At 40.6% G+C, this 20214-nt stretch overlaps 1 protein-coding gene across 1 annotated transcript in view; it reads right to left on the minus strand.

Moving 5' to 3' along the window:
* The window catches only part of Vsig1 (V-set and immunoglobulin domain containing 1), a 36167-nt gene that overhangs the window by 3842 nt on the left and 12111 nt on the right, over nucleotides 1–20214 (minus strand). Inside the window, exons 2-5 of the mRNA XM_008852996.1 lie at nucleotides 17305–17468; nucleotides 13095–13202; nucleotides 6078–6276; nucleotides 153–308 (exon numbers count right to left, since the gene is read on the minus strand). Coding sequence (XP_008851218.1) covers nucleotides 153–308; nucleotides 6078–6276; nucleotides 13095–13202; nucleotides 17305–17468 — 627 coding nt within the window. The remainder of the gene's footprint in view (nucleotides 1–152; nucleotides 309–6077; nucleotides 6277–13094; nucleotides 13203–17304; nucleotides 17469–20214) is intronic.

A 20214-nucleotide genomic window follows, 5' to 3' on the forward strand; every position in this document is an offset into this window, starting at 1 on the left:
ATGCTAGAAGACACATCCTTTTTAAGCCACACCTCCCCCGCTACACACACTGACACCAAGAAGGAGAAATATTTGAGCATTATGGACAAGCAGCCAGCAAACACATACTGTCAGCCAACTCCAAATACCAGGCCTTGCCACGGTCTACTCACTGAAGCTTTCTTTCACTGGCACGATGTTTCCTCCCTCAATTCTATACCAGTAGTACACAGGAGATGGTGTCCCAAATGCAGAGAAGCAAGACAAAGATATCAGGTGGCCTGTTTCTGGTCTTCCATGGATGCTACAAAAGGGCTTGGAAGGTTTTACTGTAAAACAATGACAAAGAGTAAGATTCCTGCAAGATGGGCGGCAGTTTGTGACAACTGTAGTCACTGTCTCATCTTCAATTTGTAGAGTATGTATTTAATATTATTATTGCTGTCCTTTAAAAACGTTTCTGGACAATTTCTGATTATGCCACCAGATGGGAGTAGAGCACTTCAGCTGCAGAAACCATCTCGCCAGGAGGCCATTAAGATTCAAATAGTGTCTCTTCTGTCTGCCTCCTCCCCCAATTTTATAACATTTCTGCATTGTATCCTAAACTATACCTCTATTAAGACTGCAAAATGTAAGCAAACTCTGAGAAGAAACACAGCTTGTATTTTAAAAGCAGTCATAAATGAAAATAGAATCCTTAAATACTTTGAAATAACCCATTTTAATTCTTTAAAAAATATATTATTAATACTCTATTTTTCAATTCCTTTGTGAGTCAATTTTCTGCTCATTCATCCATAGGTGACTCAAAATTGCTGAGAGGTTTGAATTTTTCCTGTGTCCTTCCTCAGTAGAGGAAGCCCATCAGGCATTTGTGCTGTATACTACAATCTTTATTCTTTCTTCATTCAGCAAGCATTTAGCTATGTGCCTTCTGTCTACCCAGCACTGGACCAGGCACTGGAGATTCAAAAAAGAACTTTGTCACAGTTCTGAAGTGGGATTGGGAGCGATGGGAGAGCCTCTGTATGTTTCAGAGCAAGGAGATCACAAAAGGAGTTTAAGTAAGGTAGTAATGATGGTTACTTTAATACTCTGGATGGGTCTCTCTCACACGGAGGGTTACCTGAACCAAGGGGAAAATAGAGAAAGAGTCAAGAGGTTTTAGAAAGTAGAGTCAACAAGAGTTGGTGAGTAACTAGCTGTGGAGGATGAGGAAGAGGTAAGATCTATGCTGACTCTTGGGCTTCTTATTTGGACAGCTTGAGCCATGATCTTGCCATCACCTGAAATAAAGAAATGCAGGTGAAAAATCAGGTTTCAGAGGAAGGGATGAAGAGGAGGAAGGAGTGTTACTCAGGGCAATTTGGGATATGCTGATTTTTAGCTGCTTGTGACAACAGGATGGGGAAGTTCTGTGGGAAGTTGGGGATCTGAATCCCCCCATTCTCCTTACTTGGCACCATTTATTCTGTCCTTAATAACACACAGATATGATCTCAAGTTCTGTGCCTCTCAACTTATCCTCATCTTTTTGGAGGTTTTATGTTTGTTTAGCTGCTTTTTAGTCTTTTGAGGCAAGGTCTCATGTAGCCTGGACTCACTTTGAACTTGCTATGCAGTATGACCTTGAATTCTTGATCACTGTCTTCCACCTCCCAAGTGCTGGAATTACAGGCATATGCCACCATACTCTCCCTCTAATGGCTAACATTCTCTAACTTAGTTGAGTTGTACCTTAAATGCTTTGGATCAACCATCCCTTTAGCTCTTCTGTGGGACACAGTTAAGATCACAGCCTCTGTATCCACAGAGTATCAGCTCTGTAACTTTACCCTAGAGGTGTTTGGGCAACTTAACTAACATAAGTAAACTTCAAACCAGGTGATCTATAAAATAGAAATAAGAGATTATCTAACCTCTGGTCGGTCAAAAGATTAGACAAAATACCATAGATAGGGCCCTGCACATGGAGTTGCTGTTGGCAATGGACAGAACTAAATTTTGCTATTAAATTTCTAATAACTTCTGTTCTTGTAAGCCATCTCAAACTCAAATAGTTTATATACATGAGAGAGAAGATAGATGCATCCCTTTGCAATGCTTCACTATCCCTTGAAAACTGGTGTTTTCTATTTAGATGTTGAGTCTCTCTTCCTTTCAATGCCTTTGAGATGGGAAAACTTGACTCATCTATCTTAAACTAGGCTGTTTAACTAGACCATTCAACTATCACTAGGTTTTGAAAAGATCAGAATTTCATAGCAGGACAGAATAATTTGAACAGAAAATATGTGGCTATTTTATCACAAAAAACTCAGACACCAGGACTTGAACTAAATTATGGAGAGCAACCTAGAATATTTTGCACTTATTCCTTGAGTCTGGACTCAGATCCAGGTAAGGATCTGTCTCCCTCTCCCTCTCCCTCTCCCTCTCCCCTCCCTCCTCCCTCTCTCCTTTATTCCCCTTCCTTTTTTCTTTCCTTTCCTTCCTTCCTCTCCTTCCTCCTCCTCTTCTCCTCTACCTTCTCCTCTTCCTCCTCTTTTCCTCCTCCTCTTCTTCTTCCTGTCCCTCCTCCTCTTCATCCTCCTCTTCCCCATCTTTTTCTTCTTCTTTGGTAAGCACATATCTCTCCTTTTATTATTATTTTTATTTTTAAAAACACTAGATGACTCGTTTTGAACCAAGTCCCAAACCTATATATCTTCTAAAATTCCTGAATCATAATTGAGCTGACTTTTATCCAGTTAAATTCCCCAGAAGAGCTTGTATGTTTTACTGGCAAAGCCGTAGATTGCCTGTTAGCTTTATTGCTTTCATCAGAATTGGGGTGGAAGGAAAAAGCTCACCTCAGAAAATAAATGAAAACGCTTGTGTTCACATACCTTCTCTAAGTAAATCATTTTTATGGGCCAAACTGCAGAATGAAGAGGGTGCTAATTCTAAATGGACACATAATTATTCAGAGTTGATCTGGATATTTTTCAGAGATTGATTTCCCAAGGTTGTCATAACTAATGGAAATCCCTTAAATGGCTGGCCAGTCAAACCACCTCCTTCTATACTCACTGCTGTGTTCTTCACCTGAATTGTACCCTGTTCCTGTTCTGCCTGGCATGCTCTTGCACATCCTTCCACATCCAGCACTAAAGTCTCTTTCCCTGATAAGCCTTCTCTAGGTCCCCTTAGGTATCTTTTTCCCTGTTGGCCCCACAGCTTTTTTTCTGATAACTCCCGTCAAAAGCTTTTATGCAATCTGTCTTCCTCACTCGATTGGATTTTGGGAGGGCTAAGACCCTGTCTTTTACATCTTCCCATTTCTAATGTTTAGAAATGTATCTGAAACATGTGCTTAGGCTTTGCTTAAAGAATTCATGAATGCACAAGCAAATACATTGAACTGATATCTGTTCTAGTTGAGAAGATGTCTCTTAAAGACTCATTGCTATGAAGAGCCATCCTTAATGAAATAGCAATCTCTCCCTCACAACTGATCTCACTTACCTATCTATCTATACTTACCCAGGCCTAATCAGAGTATACTGATGTTCATACACAGTGTTATTTTGAAAACTGAAAATGGATTTTAAAACTTTCAGAGATAATTTATCATCTTTCATTTCTGGAAGGCTAAAATTCATAGTATGACTTTGTTCTCCACCCAATTAATAAAAAGAATTTTTGAGAGTTTCTGAACGAGGAAATCCATGGACACTTTACCTATCTTACCTTTTATGGGTTCAGACGACTTCAAGAAAAGTCATAACACAGTTATGGCAAGAATTTTCTGACCCAAAGTCTCAAGGAAAAAAAAAAGTAGCAAGCTATCTTCAATTTCTTATGAAGATTCACTTGGAATCATCTGAGCTTCAAATTTGAGAATATTAATTTTTTGTCTATATTTATCTCAGGGCTATTTCCAAGCCTCATCTTAAAGACTGGTTCTGTGCAGATCACTCCAGAGCCAGAAGAGCAACAGAAATCATCAGAGGATTAATCCTTCAAATTATTTGAGCATTGAAAGGCTCTTTAATCCCCAGCATCTAATTGGATTCTCATAATAAATCAGCAAATGAGACAATTACAGTCTATCACACCATGGCAAGGGAATGGTGGACTGACTTGCATGAGGTCACTGAGAACAGAGTAAGGCCTAGAAGCTTCTTTCTGATTTTCAGTTTGATGTTTTCTGGCACTTATGGCGCATGCTTTCCCCATATATCTGACTAGTTGTCTGAGCGAGAACGTAAGCTCTCCTACAAAGGTGTTCATCTATTCCTACACCCTAACACCTGGCCTAGGGCTCAGCACAATACAGCACAATCTATTGAGTAGACCCAGTCTATTTAAAAATATATTTTATTTATTATTTTTATTTAATGTGTATGACTCTATTGCCTGCATATATGTAAGTGCACCCATGTCTTGTAATGCTCAAGAAGGTCAGAGAGGGCATTGGATCCCCTGGAACTAGAGTTATGGATGGTTGATAGCTGAAATGTGGGTGCTGGGAATACAACCCAGGTCCTCTTCAAGAGCAGCACTCTTAATTGCTGAGCCATCTCTCCAGATCCGTTAACCCAATCTTAAACATTAGCCCTTGAGTACCTTCCCTTTTTTTTTCAGGCAGGGAGATGCAGTGGCAAACCTCAACATAGGCACTGAGTAGTTCTCTTTGGCATCACATGGATAGCAAGACAATTGTGGACAGTTCTTGGGATGTGTACTTTATTGCCATGTGTTGCTTCTGTAAGCCCCTCAACTATTGAGTCACTGATTCGACTTAGTTCCTCCTTTCCAGTGATGCATATACCCAAAACTGACAGGAGTAGTGATTAGCTAAATGCTTAGTCTACTGGTTAGTTGGTAAAGGGTTGCTAGCCCTTTCTTGATTCCCTTTAGTACTTGCCAATCTAGAGTCTGCAGATAGGTCCTTAGCCCCAAGTGTCTTCTCAGGAGTTAGAAGGATCCCGAGAAATCACCCAAATTGGGAGCTCCTCAAGGGCAGAAACCATGTCTTCATTACTGTAAAGCTTATCTATCATGGCACAAAGTAGGGACACCAGTAAACACTGAATGAACTACTCCAAGTTTATTTTAACAGCAGATATGACTTGTCTACTGTCATATAATAAATGTGTTTTTATCATAACTTTATTCTCAATAATGGCTTAATGTATGATACTTTTCCAAATAGCATTATTTGTTTGTTTGGGTTTTTTTTTGGGGGGGGTCTTTTTGAGACAGGGTCTCCGTATAGCCTCAGCTGGCCTGGAACTCACTATGTAGACCAGGTTGGCCTTGAACTCACAGAAATCTACCTGCCTCTACCTCCTGAATACTGGGACTAAAGGCGTGCGCCACCACGCCCAACAAACAGGATTTTAAAACTATCTTTTGGGGCTGGAGAGATGGCTCAGCAGTTAAGAACATTGGCTGTCAGGTTGGCCTTGAACTCACAGAGATTCACCTGCCTCTACCTCCCACGTGCTGGGACTAAAGTCATGTGCCACCACACCTGGCTAGCATTATCATTTTTAAAAAAGGGAACTTCTTCATCAAAAGTTCAAGGTCACCCTAAGCTACATAGCAAGCTTTGGGTACACAAGACTCTGTCTCAAATAAAATTGAATTAAATGTAAAAATAAATAAAGAGGGGTCCTTCTGCTTTTATTTGAGGGGATGATTTAATGTTAAGAACAGTCATGGACTTGGAAGAAGCTCTAAGTTGACAGTTCTCTCTTCTAGTTAAGTGTGACTCTAATTGGAAGTTCCTCCTCAAAGTGTTACTGGTGATTATTTGGTGGGCAATCACTCATTTCATGGCATCCTTCAGAGTTAGGGATTTCTAAAAGTCAGGCTGTCTATTGTGTCTTTTTGGTAGCTCTTTTGTTCTGACTACTATTTCTATATGTTTTATGGTAATTTTTCAGTGTTACTGTATGGATTGAGTTGAACAACTATTTCTATTTGTCTGATAATAAAAGAATGGAGGGGCACTCAACTCCAATGACATCATAACTCAGTGCCCTGACTCATTCAGTATGCTAATTTGATTCAAGAAAAGGAAAAACAAGGGGAAATGTCCGTACCTAATACAGTGACGCTGAGGATGCCTTGGTTTTTTCCAGCAAAGTCTGGGGGGTTGTTAACGTCACAGATGTAAAGTCCACTGTCTGCAGGTTGCATATGAGATATAGTGATAGACGCGTTACCTGGATTAGTGGACCCTATAATTCGATCCTTGAATTGACCAATAGCTGAAGCTTGTCCACCTTCAGAATAGTAAATCTAGGACAGAAAAATAAGGAAATGAGAACTTGAGAGTGTCCAGGATGAGGAAAAGCCACCAGGAAGTCTCTTGTATTCCTGTTATCTTTGATAAGAAACAGCATCTTTCCTCCACAGGGAACAGGTTCCTGTAACCAAGATCTCTCAGCTCATTGGGGCATTTAATTTTCTTACTGCTGTTGACAGCCTATGGCTTACCTGATTTGCCTCCAAGAAGCTCTGTGGTATCATGAGAGCACGGATTGGTAAAGCCTATTTTACAGACAGGACATGTGGAGCTAATAGGATTTAAGTTCTAAGCTAGAGCTAGAAGAGCAAGGTAATTACCTGCTCAGTCTACTTGATCAAAACTCTCTCAGATAAGCAAACTGGATTTGCTCTGTTTGTTATAAATGAAAGATTTCAGGACAGAATATTTCCCCTAGAAACCACCTGATCCCATCCTCTCCCAGTGGTAGTGATAAGCTAGGAAATAGATCTATGATCTGCTTAGTCCATCCTAGCTACCATCTTTCTCTCCATATCAAAGAATAGAACTCACATCCAGAAAGCACAGGATTCATCTATTATTGCTATTATTATTATTATTATTATTATTATTATTATTATTAACTGGACTTAAGGCAAGCAGAGTGGAATTCACCTGTAATCTCAGGCACTTGGGAAGATGAAGCAGATGGTTTATGATTTTGAGGACTATCTAGACTATAGAGCAAGACTGTATTTTTTTTTAAGGATTCATTAGATTTAAGAAAGATCTGGATTCTAGTTCCATCTCCATTAATGAGCATGTATCTTAATGGCAACCATGGGACTAGTATGATGTGATAGAGGCCTGATCTAGAAGTCACATTTCCTGGGTTGCAGCCATAGCTCCGCCTCTAACTGTGACATACTCAGAGGTGTCCTCTATTCACACCTCTATGGAAACTTGCTTTGCGATAAGAAACAAAGATATTTAATCTCACTAACCTTTTAGCTTCCATACATGAACAAGGAACCAGAGCAATATTTTCCAAAGTATAAAGCTGATTTTAGGTGGTCTAAATGAAAACCTACTCATTTAATGTAATATCAGAGAAACATTCCAAGCATATCAAATTGTAACTTCATGGATATTGTTGCTTAAGTGGCATTAAGGTACTTTTTAGGATTTTACAAGTTACTGTCACTACAGGGCATGGTGGCACACACCTTTAATCCCAGTGCTCAGGAGGCAGAGAGAGACAGATCTCTGTACATCTGAAGCCAGCCTGATCTAAGCAGTGAGTTTCAAGACAGCCAAGCCTGTATAGCGAGACCCTGTCTCCGAAAACAATGAAAAGCCAGACATGGTGGCACACCTTAATCCCAGCACTCAGGAGGCAGAGGTAGGCAGATCTCTGTGAGATTGAGGTCAGCCTGGTCTACATTGGGAGTTCTAGGCCAGCTGGGATTATGGGAAGACCAAGCCTCAAAAGACCAAAACACACACACACACACACACACACACACACACACACACAAACAAACAAAAAACAACACACAAACTTGTAGTCAGCATAGAAAACATTAAATAATCATGCTGGGGATACTCAAGTAGGCAAAAATTCTGCGGATGGTACATAAGTGACCGAAAGCTGGAACTCACTAAACTAGGCAATCCCCAAGTTCTCTTCATAATATACATATCCTATGTACATACTTTGGTAACAATATAAATATGTCATTCAGTGATTGGTGTTTATGTTCAATAGATTGGGATGGCCTTAGTCTAGTGAGATGAGTTATTTTCATAAAATCTGCTAGCAAGGCCTTCCAGTTCGGTTCATTCACTACCCTCACTTTCTAGAAGTAACTGAAGCTAAGAAAGTGGGGATGAACCTCAGTGGTACAGCCCTTGCCTAGCGTGTACAGTGCCCTAAGTTCTGTCTTCAGCATGACAAAAAGGCGGGGGGGAGCAGGAAACACCACAAAACCAGTTAGAACAAGAGTAGAAGCTACTTAGAACAAGAGTAGAAGCTACTTCACCTAATTCTTTGCCCAGTACACTTTACCCAGCTGGTCTTAAAAAGAGAAAATGTGGAGCTGGAGAAATGACTCAGCAGTTAAGAGCACTGACTGCTCTTGCAGAGGACCAGGATTTAGTTCCCAGAACTCACATGATGGCTAACAACTGTCTACAACTCCAGTTCCAGGGCATCCAACACTCTCTTCTGGCCCCTGTAGGCCCTGCACACATGGGTCCATTACATACATGCAGGCAAAACACTCATAAAAATAAATTTTAAAAATTTTAAAAGAGAAAATAGTCAACCCCCACCCTCAAATGTGTTGTCTAGTTGAATTCATACATCTTCTCCATTAAGCAGAAAGGCAATATATTTTAAAGCAAGATCAAAAATAATTTTGAAGGAAAATTCAAAGAAATGAGCGCAATTAAAGTGAAAACAACATTATTCTCCTTTGGTTTGTCTAATATTCTTTCCTGTCCTAAACAGGGCCCTGTAAAATACATTCATTCATTCATTCATGCCTGCTGAAATTAACCCCAAGGTAGTGTTGTTTGACTTACAAACCAGAAAGTTTTCCAAATGAGGCAGGGAGAGATTCAACTTATCAAAAGTCTTTTACCTTGATTAATAAACAACACTAAGCCAATTTACTTACTAATGGACAGTGTGAGATCCTGTTGCCTCTTACCTGGAACACAGTCTACTACCCATCAAGGAAGCCCTTCACACCCTAAGCATCTGGCCACCTCCTCTGCTCCCAGGAGGCAGTTCATTTATGCTGATGTTTGATGATGTCACAATGAGATACATCAATCCTCCCTAGTATTCTCAGTAAGTCCTTAGAGGGTCCAGGTGAAAGGACCTTGATTCTGTAGAGATCAGGGTCCAATAGTATGTTTTGGCCTAGGACTAGGATATGGAAAAGAGGAACTAAGACCAGGCATGGTAGCACATAGACTGGAATCCCAGCACTCAGGAGGCAGAGGCAGGAAGATGGCAAGCACAGGGCTAGGCTGAGCTGCGTGGGGGAGACTCCTTCTCAATAAATTAACACATAAAGAAATAAATGAAATTTCAAAAATTAAAAGAAAGAAGCAACCAGGGCTGGAGAGATGGCTTAGCAATTAAGAGCACTGCCTTCTCTCACAGAGGACCTAGGTTCAGTCCCAGCACCCACTGGTGGCTAACAACTGTCTGTAACTCCAGTTCCAAGGGATTCGATGCCCTCTTCTGACCTCCACAGGCACTGCACGACACGGGTGCAATTACATACTGGCAAAACACTCATACACATAAAATAAAAATAATAAATTAAATAAGAAACAACTACAAAAGCCTCCTAGTAGGACATGAACCAAGGTAAAGTTAATAGATAAGCAATGAGGCCTTGAACATGTAACTTAACCATGAAACAGCCTTTCAGCACCCTCTTCTATTCAGCTCCTTATGCTGCAGTCTAATCGATTATTCCCCCTCACAGAAGACACTAAAGGGATAAGAAAAGAGACCTAAAAGGGAAAGGCCTTGATCTCAGAGTGTTGTGTGAGAAAAGTCCCAAGCACTAGGTAGCTGCCAGGCATAGAGATGGAGGAGGGGCTTTCTGCTTGGGGAAGTCCAGTGTTAACACTGTCCTTGTAAAGAGAAAAAGGAATGTTTTCCTCAAACTGCTTATCTAATCACTCTGGAAGGACTACAATTTGATTCCATTTTCTACAAAAGAATAGCACATAAAATTCAAAGCTAAAAAAATAAATATATCGAAGATGAATAATGGCCAAGGTCCAGCCAATGACATTATGTAGCTTACATGTTTTGCAAAGAAAGAATATTGCCAATTTTCAGGTCAGAGGAATTGAGGACAAGGAATGTCCTCTTTTCCTGCCCTCTTTGTGGTATTGGAGGGTTATGGGTGGGGTCGCGAAAGCACATTAGTTATAAGATCCCCTTTGAGATCACTTAGTTTATATTACTAAGATGTAGGATCCTTCAGAAGCCAGCTGGATACTGAAAATAAAGGAAGTGGCTGGGGGCAGAGACTGGGAGTAGGTGTATAAAGAATAGAGGGGACTATGGTAAAACAAGCAAAATACTGACCTGGCAACACAAAATACATCTTTTGGCCAACTGATGCCCAGAGGCCTCCAGTTTGCAAACTCTGATTCATCTTCCTCTATTACAGAGGACACTGAGGCCCTGATAGAGGAAGTGGTCTTCCCAGGGTCACACAATAAAATCATAGTAAGTCCTAGTATCTAAGCCTCCTGATTCCCACTGTATGCATTAAGATAGTAGTCAGTCCTGCCCAAGACACGGGGCATGATTTGCCTCACCCTTTACGGTCATTCCATTACTTATTCCACTTTCCCCTCCTACCTCTTTCCAGTTGCTGTTGACCTGGTGCTTCCTATGCTGAGCTGGTTTGCCGCATGATGCCCTCCACATTTGCCAGCTGAACTGCAGGCTCCTGGCCTCTTTACATAGCAGCCTTTCTCTGCCTAGCATGCCAAGTTTCTACTCACACAAGGCTGTGCAGCTGGCAGCCAGTTGTTTCTTCAACTTTGCACCACTGCTCTCAAACTAGACTCTTGATATATAAGCAAGAAGGCTGAAAGAATCCCATCTGCTTTTTATTTCAGTCTGAGTTGGAGTTACTAAATGTTAGCTTCTAGAACTGCTTTCCAGGTTCCTTTGGGAGATGGAGAAGCCTGGAAGTCCACAGCAAACCACACATTCTTTCCTTTTCAGCCCTTCCAGCTCCTTGCTTTCTGGTGCTGCTCATAAAGCAGCTAGCCATGGGTTGGAAGGTAGCAAAGTCTCAAGTCCAGAATTTTCTCTGGTTTGTACTGTGGAGGCTGAGATTGTACATGATGGAAATAGAATACCCCAGAAAGACTCTCTTTCCCCAAACCACCCTTTTACCAGCCTGCCAATGGCCTGAGCTGTCCACCATTTGGGTGACTACTTCATGCTACTTTTGGATAAAATCACAGAAGATCCCTGCTTAAGTATATTTCTTCAGCAAAGAACAACAGAAGCTAGCACCACTCCCTAACATCTTAGGCTTAGATTCATTTACCAGATTTAGCAAGTATAGCAACCTGAGAGAATGAAACTCAGAATGGATAAACTTTAGTGGGAAGAGATGGAAGATTTGTAGTGTTCCTCCATGATAGTGGCACTAGCATTTTGGGCAAACAACTTGTGTGAACTGAATCTGTTGTATATATTACAGAACATTTAATATTTTTAGCCAGCAAATGCCCGTAAAGACTCTAAGTCCTAAAACACAAATCAATGTCCTCTCCATTACTAAATTCCCCTGAAGCGATGGAACACACACACACACACACACACACACACACACACACACACACACGCACAGAATGAGAGAGAAAGAGAGAGAGAAACATTAGAGAAGCATTTGATATAATGCTACCTATAGGTTTAAAAATCAGAGAAGTCAGAAAACATGAAGACAGTAAATTCTGGAGGAAAAGTTGTCCAAATTATGCATGAGTAATGGATATGAGGATAGCAAAGGGTTTCTTCCATTACAACTACTCTAGAAGAATGTTATCTAACAGACTTAGGCTAAGCAGGATGAATTGCATTTTGCTCATGGGCAAGTATTTTCTCTAGTCTTTTTAAAATATTTTATTTATTTTTTATCTTAAGGGCGTGTTTTGCCTGCATGTATGTAAGTGCACCACATGTGTGAAATGCCTGTAGAGGTCAGAGGATGGCATTGACTCCCCTAGAACTGGAATTACGGTCAATTGTTAGCTTCCCTGTGGGTGCTGGGAACTGAACCAGGTCCTCTGCAAAAGGAGCCAGTGCTCTTAACTGCTGAGCTATCTTTCCAGCTCTTGTTCTCTCTGGTTTTAGCAATAAAAAGCTGAATGGAAAAAGGAAGCATCTATGTCTAGCTGGGCACCAGATAACCAAAACGTCCATGCTAGCCTTTCTGTAGCAGGTGAGTTTTCAGTGGAACTTCCCTCTTGAGGGATTATATGAAGTTGTCCATATTTTCTGACAGGGGAACATCTCTAAGAGGAACATATTAATGAATATCCTTTCTCTGGATTAGAGAATTTGTGGGATATGCAATTCCCATGCACTGAAGGGACTCCTAGAGAGGACATTTAATGAGACACTTCATCTGCCACTCAGACTCAATTACTATTTATCACAATGATTTTGAGGAGAAGATGAACATGTGACAAGAGCTGGCCATTAGCCTCATCAGAGCAACAGGGCCCTGAATCTTTTGGTGGAGGATTAAGAGTGCCAACATTGACATGAGATTGTAAACTCCAAACTTCTCTAGTTTTTATTATTTCATTTTTTATTATTATGCATGTCTATCTGTGTGTGGTTATGTTTATATGAATGCAAGTACTCAGAGGCCAGAACAGGGCATTGGACCCACTGGAGTTGGAATTACAAGTAATTGTGAGCTACTTGTATGTATACGGGAAACCTAACTCAGGTCCTATGCAAGAACAGCAAGCTCTTTTAACCGCTGAGCCATATCTCCAGCCCCTATTTCTCCAGTTTTTGCTGGCATGATGATACATACCTATAATTTCATTTTCTAGGAGACCAAGGCAGGAGGGTTGTAAGTTCAAGGCCTGTATTTCATAGCAAGGCCTTGCCTCAAAAGCCAAACCAAAACAACAAACTTTCTCAGATTTGTCAAGGGCTTGTGCAGATCTGTATTGTTATCCAACCCAAACCCTTCCATCCCACTTCTGAAGCAGGAGGCAATGCCCTAGACTGTAAATAATCAAGGGGGTCTGGTAGTACACCAACAGGTGTTCTTACCTGAGAAGTCCAGCTACATCTTCCCCGAGCGTCTCTTGAATGCACCACTTTTAGACACTGACTGACTGCCTTTTCCTTCATACTCTCAGTATTGAGGCACGGGCCATGCTGTGTTTGAGCAGAAATGGGTGGATCTGAGAGCTGAATGCTACATGGTATACTGCCACATCAATCCAGGAGTTGAATTAGATCACTCAATGGTCAGGCTGGCAACATCCTACTCCCATATGTCACAGAATGTTCTAAAAACAGCAGTCTATTTATTTATTTATTTATTTATTTATTTATTTATTTATTTATTTATATTTTGAGACAGCATCTCATCTATCTCAGGCTGGCTTCTAAGTTGTTATTTACCTGAAGATGACCTTGAACTTCTGATCCTTCTACCTCCACCTCCTGGGGGCCTAAGATTACAGGCATGCACCTCCGTGCCTGGTTTATGTGTGTAGGACCCTGAGACCCTCTTCATTCACCCGCTACCCTCCAATCCCTCCAGACCTCCACTAATTGCTCTTTTAGCTTCTGTAAAATGCTTGGCTGCTGTTTAGACATGCCTAGACATGCCTTGTCATACCCTACTCCCCCTGTGAACCCCCCCTTCCAGGAAACTATAGATTAAGCAAGCCCGGAGATGAAAACTGCCTTATAAGGTAAAAACAGAGACTCCTGGCCCCACAGATAACAGTCAGCACATTCCACAGCCCTGAGAATAGCGCCTACCAATAAGAAACTTCCAGGGCTGCATCTTATACATCCAATCAGTTTAAAATTATGTTGGTGCGCGAGCGTGGGATCCTTGAAGCAACCAAAATGTATCTTTGGTATCCCCCTCCTCTCTTTGTCTAAAACCTATAAAAGGCTCCACTCTCCCTTACTCTGGGCTCTCAGCACGGATCTGTTGAGTTGGTGAGGTCTGAGAGCCCGAGCTTAAGCCCGAATAAACCATAAACCTTTGCTTTTGCATTTTGGTGTGTTGGGTCCTCAGTGGTCTTTTTGGGGTCCAGTGGATGAGGTACAACATGTGGTGCTAGGGAGTGACCTCAGGGCTAGGCAAGCACTCTACCAACTGAGTTATATCTCTAGCCTATCAGTCTGTTTTTAACATTCCCAAAATATCCCACCAGCATTCACTAGATTAACATACAATATGTTCTGCAGAATTTAGAAAGCACAGAAATGCTCAAAGAGGAAATGCACTTGAAATGAACGCCAAATTCTATTTTGAAAAATACTATCTCAACCCAGGAAGTCTGCAATTCCTGAACCAAACAGATTCTGCTCAAAGATGCAGAGAATGAGATCTGGGCCCTCCCTCTAGCCATTAGAGACCTGGTAGGGAGTAGAAAAGGAAGCCCAATGCCAGGAAGTCCCTAAAGTGCTCTGTCCCAGCTGATCAGTTATAACAAGTATTAGACTGAGTTCCCTTGTGTCCGTTCTCTAGTTTCTCTGGTATAGCTGGGATATGGGTGAGAAAATGATTTGCCCACATTACGTTTTATGAGTGGCGACACTAATAATAATAGTTCATATTTACTGAATGTTTGCAGTGTGGAAGGCTTCCTGATGCTTCACAAGCGTCATCTCTTTTAATCTCTTCATTAAAGCTATGAAGTAGGTGAGTAGCCCCATTTCACAGATGGGAAAACTGAATTTCTAAATGGAAAAGTGACTTGTCTGAAGTCATGCAGCCAGCAAGTAAAGGTGTGGAGCTGACATCCATCCAGAGGTTTCCACTGGGACTCTAAACTAATCCCAAAGAAAAGCATCTTTGCAAGGTATGAAAGGAGAGGAGATCTAGTTATCTAGAAGTAGTTACAACCCAAAGAATGTTGTAAGGGGGTCTGGTGAGTATACCCTAAAGCAAGACAGGAAAAATTTTGTGTTTTGGTGGGTGTTTTTCACCCTTCTTAGCCTCAAGCTTGTCATCCACAGGGCTAAAATACATGTGTAACACCTATCTCGTGCATTTTTCAGATCAGGGGTCTTTCCCTGATCCAGCAGTTCATGCAGCAGACCTCATTCGATTGCATCCAAAAGAATACATATGTTTTTAAAATATTTTATTTATTGTTTTTATTTTATGTTATGAATGTATTGCCTGAATATTTGTAAGTGCACTCAGGTTGTGCAATGTCTGTGGAGGTCAGAAAAAGGCATCAGATTCCCCCAGAACTGGATACCCCCAGAACTGACGGTTGTTAGCCACCACATCGATGCTGAGAATTGAACCTGGATCCTCTGCAAGAGCAGCCAGTGCTCTTAACCACTAAGCCACCTCTCCAGCCCCAAAAATGCGTATCTTAAATGACTTGCTGCACCTAGACCTTTCTGGAGAAGGAGGCAGATGGCAAGTCAATAATCAAATCTAAATACTTATTCATTAGATTTTCTTTTTAAAGCTATTCTAAGAGAAGTTCTGCACTTAAGCCATACTTACTACAATCATCTGCATTCTCTTCCTGGAAAGAGTTCATAGCTGGTCACAACATCTTTGGCCCTGCAATTCTCCCCTCGTACCTTGATAACTACACAGTGTGACCAAGAAATGGCTCTGCGAATTCCAGTAGAGGATGCATACAGAAGAATTTGCACTCTTGAGCTCAGACTCACTTTGACCTCCAGGAAGTTTAGGGTATCTTGATTTGAGTATCAAGTGTAAGACATTTCAAAAGATGTTGAGGCCTCTCTGAATTCAACCCCCACTGTAAAAATGAGAAGGACTTCAAGTATAATGATGAGGAATGTGTTAAAAAGACTAGTCAGAAATTGAATTTTTAAAGTAATAGAAGATCATAGGAGTACTGTCATCTAAGTAAAAGCAACCTGTGGGTGGTGCCACCCTGGGCAGGTGGGCCTGTGTTGCATAAGAAAGCAAGCTCAGCAGGGTCCAGGAGAGCAAGCCAGTAAGCAGCATTCCTCTATGGCCTGTGCTCTAGCTCCTGCCTCCAGGTTCCTGCCCTGAGTTCCTACCTTGGGCCTCCTGATGAACTGTGACCCAGGAGATGTAAGATAAAATAAACTGTTTCCTCCCAAAGTTGGTATTGGTCTGAGTGTATTGTCACAGCAATGGAGAGACAAACTAGGACACCTTCAAAGCCCAAGTCAGCTGCATCTGACTTATTTTATTTTATTTTATTTTATTATTTTTATTTTATGTGTATACATATATTGCCTGCATGTAGGTTAAGTGCACCCATGTCGTGCAATGCCTGTGGAGTACAGAAGAGGCTGTCAGATCCCCTGGAACTGGAGTTATGGACAGTTGTTAGCTGCCATGTGGGTGCTAGGATTCAAACCTGGGTCTTCTGCAAGAACAACCAGTGTTCTTAACTGCTGAGCCACCTCTCCAGACCCTGCATCTGACTATTTCAAATCGCATCAGTTGATCTCTTCTCTATGTAGTATCATTCCTCATCTTGAGAACTTGATGAAAACTATAGGCCACATTCCTCAAGGAATGTGTGGAAGCATGAATGAGGTGCATGTTTGCACACACATGTGCACAGAAGTACATGCACACCTCTGTGTATACAATTTAGTCCTTGTAATTTGCACAAAGGAGTTACACTCAAGGAAAAATGAAGAAAATCTGGGAATAGAGAATTTGCCTGTGGAATCATCCTTCCCCATAGGCGTTCACTCACCCTGACCTGGCAACTTCTCCCAAACCCTTTGACTACTTGTTCCATCCTCTGTTTTCTAACCTCATGCTGTCATTGATTACACAGGGTTCATTGCTGCCATGACCCTTCTCCACCAACGTGGGAAACCCCATACTATCAGGACTCCATTTGGAATAATGAGCTAATTCCCTTGACAAACAGATCCCAATTATTAAGTTAGACAGAGACCTTCAGATCCACTAGCACTTGCATTTGAACTGGAATCTTCTGGAAATAATAGGGAGCTATTGGAGATTGTGCTTTCAGAACTACTGCTCCTCTGACCTATGAGAATGCTCACTTCTGTCTACTCTAGAATACATGATACAATGTTAACTATACAAAATAGAGATAAATATATAAATAAATATGAGAGCACAACAACCAGTTCAGTTTGATGATGGTTTTCCCTAAACATCTATCTTCAAACTCTGTTTCTAAAATTTTGTCACTGTTCTCACTGGCCTATCATTTCTTCACACACCTACCTCAAAAGATTTCAGTCAGAACTACTAAGGGGGAATAATTAGAGAAAGAATCCTTACAGAAGTTGGTTCCATATCCTTCTCGTGGAAGAATGACCACTGGATGGAAAGCTTGTCCAGGGATGCCACAGTGGTGGTGTAGAGGCAGAGAAGAGTGACATTAGATCCAACAGTCACATTCACGAAACTGTCTGGGATGGTCACCTGTACCATACTAACCTGACCTGAAAAGGCAATCAACAGAAAATTAATAGTACATACTTGCATTCTGGTAACACTTTCCTCACAAAATGCAAATACATCTTGTGTAGAGACTCCAAAATGAAAAGAGGATAGAGAGAGACATACAGGAAAAATGAGCAGACAGTGGAGGCAAGGGTTTCTAAATTTCGTTAAGTTATGATGTAAAGATGGTCAAATTCTAGTGATTGTGAGGTAACAACAATGAATTGGGAACTCATGTGTGAGGGTCACATTACACACGGCTTCTCAATCTTGTCCAGCTACATCAAAAGGCCAGTAAGTATAGAGATCAACCAACCCAGATTTCCCAGAATCAAGAATGTGGATCAAGAGTGTTTCTTAAACTGGCAATTAGTGGCTGCTAGGAAGGGGAAAAACAATGTCTTACAGGATTGGGACTCTTGGTGGGTCCAGTGGATGGACCCACACTGAAGGATATTGGGGGACACAAATCATACACTATAGGCATATATGTATATATGCAAGAGTTCATTAAATTGGGTGGGGAGCAGTGGAGGGAGGTGGGGAGAGAGAAGAAGATCTAAATGTCATCAAAAGTATAGTGTATGAAAATTGCACAACTTCAATAAAAAGCAAAAAATATTGTAACAAAAAAATAATATTCCTTAAACATGGACATTTAGTTTTAAGACGGGATAAATCACAGGCAAAACATGCTGGCTTTTCTAGGGTTTTCAAGGCTAAAACTAGGAAAATTCTGGGTAAACTGGTGTGAGTCAGACTACTTTGTATGTATGCAATATACCTTGCAAGATCTAAGTTATAGTCATGAGAGCACTAAGATGTTAGTATTCTTTTAAGCATCCATCCTTTCATGGGTATACAGTGGAAGTAACTGTATACTGCAAAATCTATAAGACAAACAATTGTCACTTACTCAGTGACTAACGGAACATATGTAGTGTATTTTTCTTTTTTTTTTTTTAGTTTTAACTTCCAATACCATAAATGTAGATAGAAACATTTCACATAAAGTAAGCTTTCTGAGATATATCAATACTTTTTTGTGGTGTTGAGGATTGATCACAGGGCTTGTGCATGCTAAGTAAGCGTTGTACCACTAAGCTACAACCTCAGGCTCTGGTTATTGGTTTCTAATTTGACCAAATTGTTCTGAAAGTACATGCTTTGTATAATTTCACTTATTTTAAATTTGTTTAGGTTTGTTTTATGGTCAAATGAATGGTCTCTCTTGTCAATGTTTTATAGGTGCTTGGGGAAAAATTCATTTTGCTATTGTTGGATGGCATGGTTTCTATAAGAATATGTAATTTAATACACCATGATGCCTACTGTACACAAGGCACTGGGTTCAATCCCCAGCACCACAAATTTTAAAAAAGACAAAACAAATCACCATGACTAAATCAAGATAGATCCTATTATATGGTTTTCTCTCAGATAGCCCATATTCTTGTTGATGTTCTATTTAACAGATTTATCCTATGTAATAGATTTACCTGTTTCCAGGGGGAGGATGTTGAAGTTCTCAACTGTATTTGTGGGTTTGCCTCTTTCTCATTCTAGCTCTCTCAGTTTTTGCCCATTTATTTTGAGAGTGTATTGTTTGGTATGGACACATTGAGACTCATTTTGCAGTCCTGCTGTATTGTGTCTGTTATTTTTAGGCAATGTCATTCTGTGGCTAGTTTTCTTTGCTCTGAAGTCTGCTTTATCAAATATTCATATAGCTGGTCCAAGTTAAAAAAAATAATGCTTGCTTTGTGTATCTGTTTTCTATCCTTTTTCTGTCAATCGTTTGATTTAATGTGAATTTCTCTTAATAGCATATAGTTAGATTTAGCTCTCATATAGCTTCATATCAACATACTTATTTGTAGGTCAGCACTCAGGTATGTCATTTCATTATCTTTTCTTTCTTTCTTTCTTTCTTTCTTTCTTTCTTTCTTTCTTTCTTTCTTTCTTTTTTTTGGTCTTTTTTATACAGGGTGTCTCTGTAGCCCCAGCTAGCCTGTAATTCACTATGTAGACCAGGTTGCCCTTGAACTCACAGAGATCCACCTGCCAATGCCTCCCAAGTGCTGGGAATAAAGGCCTATGCCAACAAGCCCGGCTTATTATTTCTTCGGTGTTTGGGTTTTTTGTTTGTTTGTTTGTTTGTTCTTATTCCTTGTTTTCTCTTTCTTGCCTTTCTGATAGCTCAATATTTTGATGTTTTAACTTTATTTGTTTGGAGTGTGTTAAAATACATATCTTCAGAGTTTTCATAGTCGTTGCTCTGAGCATTGCACAAAGCACAACAATGCACTGGTGTCAGTATTTTACCAGTTTTTTAGGTTGACCACACTCCAGGGGAAAGACTCACATCCAAGAGTATTAGACCTGATAGGCCTTAAAAAAATAAAGAAGACGAAGTGGGGGTGGGAGATGGGAATGATCTGAGAGGAGATGGATAGGGCCTGAATATGATCAAAATAAATCCTCAGAAAAAGAATAAACTATATTTTTTTAATTTACCAGTTTGAGTGATGTGTGCAAATTTCACTTCTATTTAGATCCCATTACCTTTTCCATTTTAAAACATTAATGCTTTGTGTACAAGATAACGGTCTAAGTATAGGATAAGATAATGGTGCATGGTTGTGTGTGTGTGTGTGTGTTTTGCTTTTTGAGACAGGGACTCCTGCAGCCCCGGCTGGCCTAGAACTCATTAAGTACATCAGGCTAGCCTCGATCTCACAGAGA

Source organism: Nannospalax galili, unplaced genomic scaffold (genome assembly GCF_000622305.1).
Source record: "Nannospalax galili isolate Female #2095 unplaced genomic scaffold, S.galili_v1.0 scaffold25, whole genome shotgun sequence".
NCBI lineage: Eukaryota > Metazoa > Chordata > Mammalia > Rodentia > Spalacidae > Nannospalax > Nannospalax galili.